The sequence below is a fragment of the Hyaena hyaena genome, unplaced genomic scaffold (genome assembly GCF_003009895.1).
Source record: "Hyaena hyaena isolate Hyena2069 unplaced genomic scaffold, ASM300989v1 scaffold_1030, whole genome shotgun sequence".
Classification (NCBI taxonomy): domain Eukaryota; kingdom Metazoa; phylum Chordata; class Mammalia; order Carnivora; family Hyaenidae; genus Hyaena; species Hyaena hyaena.
Genome location: NW_024081660.1, coordinates 610148 through 624597, shown reverse-complemented (window position 1 = coordinate 624597; position 14450 = coordinate 610148). Strand labels below are relative to the sequence as shown.

Below are 14450 nucleotides of genomic sequence, written 5' to 3'. Positions count from 1 at the left end.
GAGGGAGGGGAACCCCTCCCTCGCCAGGCAGCATGTGGGCACATGGGCAATCAGATTTGTCACTCCGGTAGAAGAGCAGCACACGGGGCCCTGAAGTAGCCTGGGAGAACCAAGAAGACCCCTGTAGGGAGGTTCGCACCCCTGGAGAAGAGGCTGGGCCTGAGCCTAAGAGGAGAGGGGGAACCCATTACTCTCCTCCAGCACCCAGGTAAGAAGATTCCCCCTCTCTTCTCGAGCTCTCATTACTGGCCCTGGAGAGCCCCCACGACATGGGATGCAAGTCATGACCACACCTAGGCCAGTGCCTAGCTCCAGGATGGCTGCATTCTCAGATCTGTGGGCCCCGAGATCTATCTGTGAGCTCGCAGGTGAGGACAAGCTTCCATGGCCATCCAGAGTGACCTTGCCCTACCCCAAGGTCAACAGAGCCAAAACCTCACTCCTTTGCCTTTTGTGTGCACCCACTCATCACTCCCTGGGCCTAAGGCCTCCAAGGTCTGACCCTAGGCTCGTCTGCCACAGTGACCTCAGGCAGAGGTAGGCCTGATCCTGCCCTGGCCTACATCAGGCAAGGGGCTCCATTATCCATGTTCTACATGTGGTCACAGGAAGGGACTGAGAGTGTTGGATGTCCCATGTCCAGATGTGGCACCTAATCCTGGGAGGAGTGCTCTCTCCAAGAAGGGCTCCTTGGAGCTCCAGGCCCCTGCAAGGGAGGGAAAGAAACCACTCACAGCTCTCTACTTTAAGCCTAGCTCTTTTATTGGGAGGAAAATTCCAGAGTGGGGAGTCAATGGAGAAAGCAAAGATGTCAGGGTGTCTGGGCAGCCCTTGGTCTCCTGGATTGAAGGTGAGGAAGCAGAGGGGGGCTCATAGCATGTTCCTTTCTATTCCACCAGCTCTGAGCCTACCACCTCAGGCTCTGATGTCAGTTTCTTTTTGACCAACGGGTGAGGTGGGGAGAAGCTCTTTTGTGGGCTTTCTGTCTTCCACTGTCTTGTCCAAATCTGGATGTGTGGTGGGAGCTTTTGTCTCTCTCACTGAGTAGTTGTCACGACCTTTGGCCTCTGGATTTGGAGCTGGTGGTGGGAAATAGGTGGTGAGGCCCGGGGACCTTCAGCAGTTGCCATATCCAGCAGAAATTACCTGCCTCTAGATCAAGGGTGCCCACCCTACCCAGGCAGCCCCAGGGTGGTGGGTGGCAAGGCTCCGGGGAAGGAAACAGCTCCTAGCTGGGGACGGGCCCCTGAATCACCTCTGCAGTAGGGTCAACGTTCTCCAGGGAGGGCTGGAAGTGGCTGTAGAGGTTTTCAAGGGCAAATCTGTCCTCCTTCAGATTCTCATCTGCAGAAAGAGGGGCAGGGCTGAGAGAGAGTTTGAGGGGCTGGCCCTGTGTGACAGGAAGACAGAAGAGAAACACAGCCCCCTGTCATGCCTGGGGGTCAAAAGTCATGGCCACAGGCTGGCTCAAGGGTGACCTGGGTGAGGGTGGAACAAGACGAAGTCACTGCTCAAGGGTCACCAGCACACACTGCATCACAGCCACAAGAACCACAGCAGGCAGAAACCAGCAGTGCCTGAAATCTTCTCTTGAAGTGGATGTGTTTTCAGCCACCATTTTCCCAGTGCTGCACATCCCCCACTCCTCGGCCTCCAAGCCATAGGCTCCAGGCTCTCCAGGCACTTCCACAACCATTTCTTCTCTCTGCCTCCTTTGAGGTCATCCTGGTGACCCTGCCCCTCACCCTGCTCTCTTCCACACCTGCATTTTCCTGATGCCTCCCAGCCACCCACTGGCTGAGACCTCTCCCCAAGCTTCATATAGACCAGAGCTGGTGATGCCTCTTGTACCCCTATCCACAAGCCCCCATACTCAATGTATCCCCACCTGCTGCCTCTCCCCCAAGCAGGAAGTGCCCATGCCCCCATCTGAGCCTTCCTCCTTCTCCAGCCTGTGAGCAACAATCCTGGCCCAGCTCACTGGCATCTAAATTACTTCTGCTATCTACTCCTTCCACTACCACCACCACCACCCCCATCTCCACTCAGCCTCATCATCCTTCACCTGCATTACAGCAGAGCCATCTCCTTGGTCTCCCCACTTTAGGGATACCCCCATCAAGTCCCCCTGAGTGAGCTGCTTGAAATGCATGTCTGATGCCCCTCCTTTAAAGCCCCTCCAGTGGGTCCCTCCATCACCGCCCACAGAGATATCCATGACTTCACTGGGATCAGTGTTCCTGGAAACAGGAAGCACAGGGCTTATGCACCAGTACGCAGCACTGCCGCCGCAGCCTGCCGACTGGCTCAGATGACGGCCCCTCTGCAGTCTTTTCCTATCCTGCCCTGCCCTGGCTAGGCCAGGCAGATTTCTGTGCCCCTGGATCCCTGGATACGGTCCTGTCCTCTCACTAACTGTGAGTACATCTGAGGCTCTCACAAGGGGTGGTATCTGGGGACAGGATACGGCTCTCTGCTACACCTGTAGCTCCTCCACGGTGTTTGTCAGGAGTAACTGGGAGAGCAGGACTTGCCCAGGGGCAGGGATGGTGATGGATAGAAAGCCTTCATCTCCGTGCACCATGGGACATGGTGGTTTTCCATGGCAGCTGGGAATCAGAAGAGACAGAACACATGGGAAGCTCCATGGAGGGGCAGCGTTTGAAGCAGATCTTGGAGACAGAGTGGGATTGGGACTGACAGAGCCCCCAATGAGGGGAAACTTCCAGACAATGGTGCAGTACTTGCAAAGGCATTGGGGAGGGAAAGGGTGGGCATGGGAGGAGTGGAGAAAAGACAAGGGTTGGCAAGGACCACATGGGGGCTTCAGGGTCAGGAGGCTGCAGAGAAGCTGGCTGAGCCCAGGGGCGCAGCACATAAAAAACCAGCTGGCAGGACCCACACAGCCCCCACAGCCACACAGTGTCTGGCTGCGGTGCCTTCTCCGCCTTTCTCCACCCACCAGCTTTGCCTCCACCCTTGCCTCTGGCGAGACGTACCTTCCCAGATGCCTGTGTTCTGAAAACTGCCAGGAAGATCTTCTCCTTGCCACTCTCGAGACAAATTGTATTCTTGCCTGCCAACAGAAAAGCCCTGAGCAGCTGGTGGCAGGGAGGTGGAGGAGAGAGCCTAAAGGACCCTGACCTTCGGCTTCTGGAAAGGACTGTCACAGCCATGCCCTGGGTCGGGGAGGGGTCTGCCCCCAGAGCGGTGGCAGAACAAAATGTCACTATGGCCCGCCCCTCTCCCTCCTCCCCTCCAAGGGAGTTCCATTATCTGTGGGAAGGGAGCACTGGACCAGAGTCAGAGCACTCCCTCTGGCTGCTGGAGGTGCTGTGCCCCATTGTTCCCCGACTTTCTCAGGTAGATTTCTCCCCATTTTACAGCTGGGAAAACAATGCTGGACAGCTCATTCCCAGTGGTGCTCTGTGGCAGCCAAAGTGATAACATGAGGTAATGTCATTACATAATACAATTTCAGGACACAGTGTTTGGTCGCATCTCTCTGCCAAACAGGTCAGATCAGATCAGCGGGCTGCCATGTGCCATTAATCAGAGCTGAGTGGGGCTGGGTCCCCAACAGGTTTCCAAATGCTGAGGGGATGGAGGAGAACCTTGGGATCTTGTGGCCCCCTTTCCCTGGGCCTGGCTCCATAAGCTCACCTGTGCAGTTTTCTCTGGGATCGGCCAAGGAAGACGGTCAGGACCACCACCACGACCACCAGCAGTGCTGCTAAGGCCCCCACACTCCCGTACACCAGGCTCTTGCTTGTGCTCAAAGCACAGGTCTCTCCCCAGTACCAGTGCGTGTCCGAGGTTGGGCATCTGGGGACATATGCAAGCTCAGGCCAGTCCACCAACATTCCTCATACCCAGTCTCGCAAAAGAAAAAAATCAATGCCAAAGCACAGGAAGCCAGCTCTCCCTCCAAGGAAGGGCAGGCACTGGTTAGGAGGGACTCAGGTTAGGAGTCTCCCTAAGACTAAGGGTCAGAGAGGAGGTAAGGATTCAGTACTGCAGAACAGGATTCAGAATCTGAGTTTTGGATGCCTTGTCCCAGACACATGATGTCCACCCATCTAAGCTCTAGCTGGCACCTTGACTGGCCTGTTACCATTTTTATATTTTATGCTTTAATTTATGCTCTTAGCTCTTTATGAACTTAATGCCACAGCTGTACATAGCTAAAGGTGATATAATGGTATTGTGGTTGGGATATTGAAGAGAAAATGAAAGATAGAGCTAGAAATCTATAGATATAGATTTGGGAAATGGTGACTAGAACATTCCCAGGAGTGGGCTTGCTCAATCCTAGAATGCCAATATCTATAACCTACACCTCCCCTCTGGGTGGGCAGTGAAGGGACATCTGGGTAGAAGGAAGAGGGATCGGTGGGGAAGGACGTGTTTTGTGAACTGTCCCCAACTCCCTCTTTGTCCTCCCCTATCCTGTTCCTGCCCCGTGACTATGGTGGAGGGTGTCATCCTAGCATTAGAGAGATTGGGCACTGGCCCTAGAGGAGCTGGACACTCACAGGCAGCGGGGACCACTTTGCTGCAGCTGGCATTGGCCCTTATTACAGTTCAGTTGCAACTTCGTCCCCGAGGTGCATTTGGTCACACAGGCCAGCTTTCCATCCAGCTCATCCACGAAGTAGAACTGAACATAGTCCTTCGCAGCCTTCTGAGTGCATTGTTCTGGGTGGGTGGGGTGGAGGGAAGAGTGGACAGTCTGGTTAAAGTGCCACCAGCCCTCGCATTTACTGCCCACACTCTGTCCGCACCCCCCCAACACCTACCGCTCTGCAGCAATGCTTACCCTTCAGGTCAAAGCCCAACGTCACTTTCTCACTCACGATGGTGGCTTCCCCATTGAAGCACAGTTGTGAGGATGCTGCCAAGCATGGTGGGAAAGAACAAAACAGAAACACTGCCCTCTACCCTACTAGGGTCGAGGCCTATCTCTAGATGCAGCTGGGTCCCTAAACAGGTTCAGATGGAGACATTTGGGCTGGTAACAATCTGAGCCCCAGACTGGAAGCACCTGTCAGGGGCACTTCAGAGTCTGAGGAAATGGGGCCTGGTTTCTGGATCCCTATAGGGAGGTCTCTGGAGTTCCAGAAAGGAGAAGAGATATGGAGTGAGAGGAATCTGGGACCTCCTTATCCTTTCCCCACCAACATCAAGGGGTTTTAGGAGGACCTACCTCTGCACTCTTCAGAGTCACCAGATAGCCTTTTGGTCTCATTCACAATCTTGATCTTTATGATTTTAGAGAGGTTTGCAAACAGTTTGTCAAACTCAGAAGTGTAGTTTGCCTCCATAGTGACGTCATGTTCCACCACGACACTGCCATTTCTAGAACCAGGAGTTGGTGATTCATCAGTCATCCTGTGTCACCCACCCTCCCAGAAAGTGGGGCCCACGAAGCCAGAGGGGTGATGAAAAACAATTAGCTATGTGACCCAGAGGCAGGACAGACTAGAGACTCTTCCCTCCAACAGTTAACGTCCTAGAGGGAAGCTGCAGAGGAAAATGATCTAAGATCCCAAAATATTAGTGGTCACAATAAATGCCATTGGGTGAAATTCATTCTTAAAAATGGAAGCTCTTGGGTGAAAACATGGTGGAATTGAACCCTTGTGTGCTGTTGGTCAAATGGTGCAGCCATTGTGGAAAACAGTATGGCAGCTCCTCAAAAAATTAAAAATATAATTACCATATGACCCAGCAATTCCACTTCTGGGTATTCATCCCAAAAAATTGAAAGCAAGGATTTGAAGATACATTCATACATCCATGGTTGTAGCAGCATTATTCACAAGAGCTAAAAAGAAGCAGCCTAAGTAAGTGTCCATTGATGGATGAATGGATAAACAAAATGTGGTACACAGTAAAATGAAATGTTATTCAATCTTACAAAAGAAGAAAATTTTGACACCTGCTACAACGTGGATGAACCTTGAGGACATTATGCTAAGTGAAATAGCCAGTCACAAAAGGACAAATACCATATGAGTATTTACATAAGTACTAATATGAAGTCCTTAGAGTAATCCAATTCATAGAGACAGAAAGTAGAATGGGGGTTGCCTGAGGTGGGATGAGGGAGAATTGAGAGTTATTGTTTAAAAGGTACAGAGTTGGGTGCGTAAATGGCTCAGTCGGTTGGACCTCTGGCTCTTGACTTTGGCCCAGGTCATGATCTCATGGTTTGGTTTGTGGGATGGAGCCCCGAGCTGATAGCGCAGAGCTAACTTGGGATTCTCTCTCTCTCTCTCTCTCTCTCTCTCTCTTTCTCTCTCTCTTTCTCTGCCCCCTCCTCAAAATAAATAAATAAACTTAAAAAATAAAATAAAATAAAATAAAGGGAAAAGTTCTGGAGATGGACCATGATGTTGGTTGCACAAAATTGTGAATGTACTTAATGACACTAAACCATACACTTAAAATGATTAATATAATGGTTAATGGCAAACTGTATGTTATGGATATTTCACCACAATAAAAAATATTTTAAATTAAAAAAATTTTAAATGGAGGCTGTTGGATTTTATTTTGGAAACCAAAAAAGCATGCTTTGGGGAATGAAGAAACATGAGGTCACTTTAGAAATATAAGATTCCAACCCAGAAGCTCCTTATTAGATGGCCAATGGGTCACTGAGAGATCTTGAGACAAGGTTTGTCACCAGTCACAGACATGTGACAGAGCAGTCTGGAGCAGGACCCACGATTACTTAAAACAAGAAAACCTTGTGCCAAAATGGAGATGGAAAGAAGCACTTGTACTGGCAGGGGGGGGTCAAGGTGGGGTAGAGGATGCTGAGTCATGGAACCCCATGGGCATTTGACAGTATGGATCTCCCTCTTTCCTTGCTGGGACAAGACACCTTCCACGCTCCCTTCTCACTTTCTTTCCACTTTCCTTTGAGGGCTCTGCTTCTCCTGTCTATTCCTTAGATGCTGGTGCTTCCCATGCTTCTTTCCTGGGAAATGTTCACACCTGGGCTGTGACCATTTCCAGGTCATCCCTACTTCCAGGGATTCCAGCGATTTCTTCCAGGGAAACCAACACCAGTGTCTCCGCTACAGACCACCACACATTGTTTCCTTACTCAATGTGGCTGTGTCCCAGGCACTTGAGACTCCACACAGCCTACTCTTCATCTTCTTCCCCATCCTCCTACTCCTTACCTTCCTCACCTTATCAAAGGGCACTCCACATTTCCCAGCAGCCCAGAAATCTGGTGTCATTCCTCCTTCTCTTCAAGCACCCATCAAGTCCTCATGATCTGCTAGTCCTGCTTCTTAAAGATCTTTCATGCTGGACTATTTTTCTTTTGCATTATCATCCCTCTCTGGCTCAGGCCACTATAATTTCCATCCCCTATCCACTCATTCTCAGTCCTGCAGTCAAACTGAGCTGTCTGTAGTGCCAATCAGATATTTTCCCACCTGGGCCAAAACTGCTGATACTTAAAGACTAGGTAACTTAGTATGGGTCATTTTTTCACCTCCTCTCCCACCATGACCCTTTTGCCCTCAAGCAGCAACTATTCTTTTTTTTTTTTTTGGCATCATGCTTTTCTTTTTCTTTTTCTTTTTTTTTACAAATAGTTTATTGTCAAATTAGTTTCCACATAACACTCAGTGCTCATCCCCACAAGTGCCCTCCTCCATACCCATCACCCCTCCCCCCCACATCCATCAGTCCTCAGTTTTTGTCAGCATTCAAGAGTCTCTCATGGTTTGCCTCTCTCCCTTTCCCCCACCATTTCCGCCCTTCTTCTCCCCCTTGTTCCTCCGTCAAGTTCCTCCTAATCCTCCTATATGTGCAAACATATGATATTTGTCCTTCCTGCCTGACTTATTTCGCTCAGCATAACACCCTCAAGGTCCATCCATGTTGCTACACATAGCCAGATTTCATTGTTTCTCATTGCCATGTAGTATTCCATGGTATAGATAAACCACATCTTCTTGATCCATTCATCTGTTGATGAACACTTAGGCTCTTTCCATGTTTTAGCTATTGTAAAGAGAAGCAGCAACTATTCTTTATGTTCCTGGAATCTCCCCTCTCTCTCTCTCACCTCTGGTTTCCTCATCATCAATTCCCTTTACCTGGCACATTCCTCTTCATGCCTTAAGCCTCATCTTAGCTGTCACTTATTCCAAAAAGATTTCCCTCCACTTCACCCAGTTTGCATTCAAAACCTTTCCCATTGCACCCTGTGTGTCTCTTACTGTTAACTCTAACCAGATTGCACAGCCATTTTGTTGTGTTTTTTGCTCCATGAAGACCAGGACCACTGTATTCCCTGCCTAGCACAGGGTAGGCTTTCAATACAAGTTTGTAGAATAAATGAAGGATGAATGAAGCATGAACGAATAAATTAATGGCTCAGAGCCTTCTGGTGTTGCCTGTGTGCTGGGGGCCCTCTGGTTCTTCAAGACAAGAAAAGGCAAGAGAGCAGAGAGAAGGGGCTTCATGCACCCCTCACATACTCACAACAGTCTCCTAATGATCACGCCTCTGTACTGGGGAAAGTCTTTGCCCATGTAAACTTTATCCATCTGAAAGAAATGAGGCAGCTGAGTTCATACATGCCTGGGGCATGCAGAAGCCCTTTTCCTCTGTCTCAAAGGCAGCCCCAGGGCCCCCTTCCCACAATAACCCATGTATTAGCCCATAGGAAAGAAGGAAGGGAAGGGATAAGGATGCTCCCTTCTCCAGGATGTGAGTGAGGTGGTACTCAAGGAAGGGGCTCTCAGAGGACCCCCTCTCAGGACTTGGGAAACTGAAGGGATCTATGAGCTGATAAGCTCCAAAGTCAGTCAGAATGAACCCCTGTATCCCCAGTGACATTGGACATCCATTTTGGGGAATCTGAGATTTCCCTACTCTTACCTGACTCTTGAAGAGTTGAGTGAAATTCCAGTATTCTGGGGAAGATATGTTATTCAGATCTTTTGTGAAATTCCAGTTAGTCACTTTCACTGTCACACCTAAAGTGGCATTGATTTTTTCTGGGATTTCTGTGGGAACAGATCGCATTATGCATGAAACAGCAACCTCTCAGTAATGTCTTCTGGAATTAATCTCCTCCTGCTGGTCTCATGGAGGCAGAGAAAGTGGGTAGGAGAGTGGATGGAAATTCAAGAGGCAAGTAGGAGTCACTGAAACTTTTGACCCTTGTCTCTGAACACCACAAGGAGCTAGTGGCCAGGATCATGACCCAGAAAGATCTAAGTGGAGGGCTCCATAAAGTGTTGTGGTAGAAACATCCTGATGAGAGGTGCGGATGAGCCAGTGAAAAGAGCCCAGGAGGAGGAGTCAGAAGGCTCATGTTCTACCTACATTTGGGCCTAGTCAAAGGTCATATTTTCTCCTCTACCTGCACAATGAGGTAGTGGCAGCAGATAATCCTTTCAGTGTTGCCCTCCTATTTAAGTGGTTAAGGAGTATGGAGACAATCTGAAGGTCTCATAAAAGTTCATTACCTAAGAGGAAGGAGTCCACAAGTGACTTGCACTGGTAACCAAAGAAGCCTTGGGCACAGACACACTCCTTTCCATTCCAGATGGTCCCATTCTGGCACTGGCCTGTGAAAGTGTAGAATTCACAGAAGTCACCATGGAAGCCCAAGAGACAAAAAATGCTAGCTCCCATTATTTAGGCATTGCACTGAAAGAGGAGAATAAGACCCTCTGCCACCACCTCAAGTCCCAAGGGATCAATGAGGAGGGACAATGGGGAAGATGGAAACAAGAGGTGAAAGATGAGCAAAGAAAGCAAGAGCCCTACAAAGAAAAGAAAAGAAAAGAAAAGAAAGAAAAGAAAAGCAAAGAAAAAAGAAAAAACAACATCCATCCCTGTGGATGACATGCTATGACAACAGGAAGTCCCAGGAAGGATGGAACAAGACCATAAAGAGGTCAAAACTGATTAGTTGATGAGAGAAAATGTACAGGAATGATTCACAGAGTGACCAAAAAAAAATACTTACTTGGTGTCATAGCTGAAGACTGGGTCGTCATCACAGTTGTTTGTGTGCTAGTGAACAGGGGAAGGAGAGTTGAAGAGGTACTGAACCCAGGGACTGGAGCATGGGTAGAGCCATGTGAGGTGGAGGACAGAGGAGGAGAAACACCAGAGGAAGCTGTAATGGCTGAAGAAGAGTCAGAGACTGGCCTTGAGGGCAAGCTAGGGATAGCTGAGGCTGAAGAAGCAGCATGAGAGGCTGTGGTTTGGGAGGTGTCAGATGATATTGTTGCATTTGGTGACCCTGTGCTGCTTTGGAAAATAGTAGATCCTCTTCTGAGGGTGGTGGCTATTGGTCTGGAGATGGCTCTAGTTGTAGAAGAGAAAGTGAGAGCTGATGGGGATGCAGGACTCTCTGTGGCAGAGGGGATTGAAGTAGAAATCGTTGGTATGGCAGACTCACTGCTGGTGATGAAAAGAGTGGAATTCTCACCCAAGGTGGTGGGCATTTGTTCAGAGGCTGGGAGTGAAGAGGAATGGATGGGGCTTGATGAAGACAATGCACTAGGATCTTTAGTGGTATTGGGGGCATCAGATGAATCTGTTCTGTTGGAAGAATAAGTGGTAGTGATGAAGACACTGGATTCCTCGGTGATGGTTGTGATAGTAGTGGAAGGTAACAAGCCAGAACCTGATGAGGATGCAGGACCCCCACTAGGAGTGGTAGAGGAGGTGTCAACAGAAACTGTAGAACTAAACAAATCAAAAATGGTGTAGATGGTTGGCTTTTCCGTGAAAACTGTGGTTGTTTGTCCAGAGACCAAGGTACTAGTGGATAATTCACCAGGACTTGATGTGGAAATAAAACTTCCATTGACAGTTGTAGAGGACGTAACCACTGAACCAGTAGAGTAAGACAAATCAGATATGGTTGTGTGGACAGTGGATTCTTCAGTAAGGGATGTGGGTGCTTGCCCAGAGACTGGAGTAGTGGAAATTAATTCACCAGGACCATATGGATAAGAAGGACTTGTATTCTCAGTAGTATAGAAGGTATCATGCGGAACTGTTGGATTTGATAAATCTGCGAGGATTGTGGAGACAGTTGATTCCATAGTAAAGGATATGGGTGTTTCTTCATATCCACCTGTAGTGGGAAGAGTTTCAGGTGAACTTGAAGTATCAGCAAAACTTGTGTTCTCTTTAGAAAGGGTGGCGTCTGAGGTTACAGTAGTTTTGGACAGATCAGGGGTGCCTGTAGAGACAGTAGACCCACCACTTAGGTTTGAGGATGTCTGTTGTGAGACACCTGTGGCGATAGAGAGCTGACCAGGGCCTGAAGAGGAACTTCCTTCAAATCTGGTAAAAGAGGTTTCAGAGGAAACGGTAGATTGAGACAAGTCAGAAACACTCGTGTAGACAGCTGACTCCTCTGTAAGAGTCTTGGTAGTTTGTTCAGAGAGTGCAGTTGGGTTAGAGAGGTCACTGGGGCTTGATGGGGAAGCAGGACTTGCCTTGTCTGTGCTGTATGGAGAGGGGGAAGAAAATGTTGGTGCGAACACCTTTGAGGTTATTGTATAGAGTGTGGATCCTGGAGGAAAAGTTGTTTGTGCGTCACCACCAGAGGTGGTAAAAGATTCGCTGAGGGTTGATGTGGACATAGAATTTCTATTGTCTTTGGTGAAAGTAGTTGCAGATGAGTATGTGGGTTGAGAAAAATCAGAGATGGTGCTATGCCCTGTGAGTTTCAAAGGAACTGTACTGGCAGTTGTTCCTGAGACATCTGGATTAGTAGATGCCTCTCCAAGGCTCCACGGGGTAGCAGGACTCCCAGCACCTGTGGGATGGGGGCTATAGAAAGAAACTGTTGATTCAGGTGACTCTGAAAAAGTGGCATGGATTGTTGGCTCCTCTGTGAGAGTTGTAGTAGTTTGTTTAGAGATCATAGTGGGAATGGAGAGTTCACTGGGGATTGATGGAGAAGCAGGACTTGCATTGTCTGTGCTGTAAGAATGATGGGTAGAAAATAGTGGTGTGGGCAGCTCTGAGGTGATTGTATAGAAGGTGTATTCTTGAGGAAAAGATGTGCTTGAGTGTGCATCACCACTAGAAGTGGTAGAGGATTCAATGAGATTTAATGAAGAAGACGAAATACCATCATCTCTGGTAACAATAGTCTCCAAGGTATCTGTAGATTTGGATAAAGCAGGGGTTCCTGTATAGAGAGTGGATTCCACTGTGATGCCTGTGGTTATTTGTGCTGAGACAGAAGGGGTGGTAGACGATATGTTAGAACTTGAAAAGGATGTAGAACTTCCTTCATCGCGGACAGAGGTGGTCTCAGAGGAAATGGTTGGTGTAGACATTTCAGAAATGTATGTGTAGAGAGTTCTCTCTTCTGTAAAGGAGACTGTTGTGGCTGTTTGTCCAGATAACTGACTGGATGTAGAGGATACACTAGGGCCAAAAGATGATGAAGAACTTCCCTTGTCAGTAGTCAAGAAGGTACTGAGGGAAACTGTAGGATTTGACATATTGGAGATAGTTGTGGAGACTGCGGATTCCATAGTAAAAGACACCGTCATTTGTACATCACTGTGAGAACTGGTAAATGATTCACTAGAGCTCAATGTTGATCCAGTACTTCCATCATCCTTGGTAAAGATGGATGTTAATGAATTTGTGGAATCTGTGAGATAGGAAGGGGGGGTAGAAGATGTTGTTGTGGATAGCACTGAGGGAGAGGAAGAGAAAACAGACCCCACAACAAAGGATGTTGCTGTTTGTCCATGATCAGCATTTGTAGTAAAGGATTCAGCAGTTCTTGATGTGGAAGCAGAAAGCCCATCCTCCTTGTTAACAGTGCTGTCTGAGATAACTGTAGGTTTTGATGAATGAGGAGTACTTGTATACATGCTGGGTCCCTCCATGAGAACTGTGATTGTCTGTGCTGAGACAGAAAGTGTGCTAGATAGCTGGGAAGGGTTGGAAGAAGACATTGCACTTCCATCATCCCTGGTATAGGAGATTTCAGAAGGAAAGGTCATTTTGGACAAATCAGGCATAGTTGTAAAGTCAGATGGCAAACTAGTAAAAGGTGTAGTGCTGTGTCCAGTGATCACAGAAGTGGTGGAATATCCATTATGGCCTGAGGGAGTTGAAGAACCTATACTATAGGAAGACGCCATGTATTCTGATGATTCCGAGATGCTTGTTGAGAAAGTAGACTCCGTAGCAGTGGGTGAGGCTGATGGTCTGGAACCAGAAGAAGTGGTTAAAGATTCAGTGGGACCTGATGTGGACACATGACTTTCATTATCCTTGGTATATGTGGTTGCTGATGAGTCCGGAGGTAGATGAGAATCAGACATGGCGCTATGCTCTGTGGATTGCTGGGTGACTGTAGCTGCAGTTAGTCCTGAGCCAACTGGGCTGGAAAAGAATTCTCCAGGCCTCGAGGGTGCTGAAGAACTGCGAGTGCCTGTGATTTGGGAGCTGTAGGAAGAAACTGTTGACTCAGATGAATCAGAAATGCTGTGGACAGTTGGTTTCCACGTGAGAGTCCTGGTTGATTGTTCAGAGAGCACAGTGGTAGTAAATTCATCACTAGAGCTTGACTGGGAAGCAACATTTACTTCATCTGTGCTGTAGGGAAGGTGAGTTGAAACTTTTGGTGCAGACACCTTTGAGGTGGTGGTGTTGGAAGGGGATCCTGGAGGGAAAGTTGTGCCTGTGTGTGTATCACCAGGAGAAGTGGTAAATGATTCAGCAGGCCATGAAGTGGAAGAAGAACTTCCATCTTCCTTGGTAACTGTGCTGTCTGAGGTACTGGTAGGCTTGGAACAATTAGGTGTGTCTGTATAGACAGAGGATCCCTCGGTCAGGCCTGTGGTTGTCTGTCCTGAAATCCCAGATGTGGAAGATAGCTGGTCAGGATTTGAGGGGGATATGGTCCCCCCATCATCCCTGGTGTAGGATATTTCAGAAGAGGCTGAAGGTGTCGAAAAATCTGAAGTGTGTGTGTAAACAGCTGTCTCTTTAGTGAATGTCATGGCTGTTTGTCCAGAGACCCTAGTGCTGGTGGGTGATTGACCTGTACCCAGAGGGGATGAAGGACTTGCCTTGTCGTTAGTGTGGGAGGTGTCTGGCGAAAATGTAGGATTTGATGAATCAGTGAATGTCGTGGAGAATGTGAATGACACTGGAAAGGACCCGGTGGTTGGGCCAAAACTACCAGAAGTAGAAAAGGCATCACTGGGACCTGAGGTGGGTGCAGGACTTCCATCTTCTCTGGTAACAAAGGTTAGAGAAGAGTCTGTGGGTTTTGAGGAATCAGAGATGGTTCTGTGGTCTGTGGATATCTGGGTGACACCAGTGGCAGTTGGTCCTGAGACAGCTGGGCTGATGGGTGCCTCCCCAGGACTCCATGGAGCTACAGAACTCCCAGTGCCTGTGGCATGAGA

At 48.5% G+C, this 14450-nt stretch overlaps 1 protein-coding gene across 1 annotated transcript; it reads right to left on the bottom strand.

Moving 5' to 3' along the window:
- Nucleotides 1-1017: 1017 nt before the first annotated feature.
- LOC120223689 (mucin-12-like) lies at nucleotides 1018-10043 on the bottom strand. Its single transcript, XM_039221915.1, has 11 exons — nucleotides 10013-10043; nucleotides 9507-9608; nucleotides 8914-9041; nucleotides 8515-8579; nucleotides 5207-5358; nucleotides 4820-4894; nucleotides 4536-4698; nucleotides 3664-3825; nucleotides 3000-3076; nucleotides 1256-1344; nucleotides 1018-1079 (listed from the first exon to the last, which is right to left on the bottom strand). Exons 1-11 carry the CDS (start codon nucleotides 10041-10043, stop codon nucleotides 1038-1040), a joined length of 1086 nt encoding a protein of 361 aa, XP_039077846.1. The 3' UTR covers nucleotides 1018-1037.
- Nucleotides 10044-14450: the final 4407 nt, after the last annotated feature.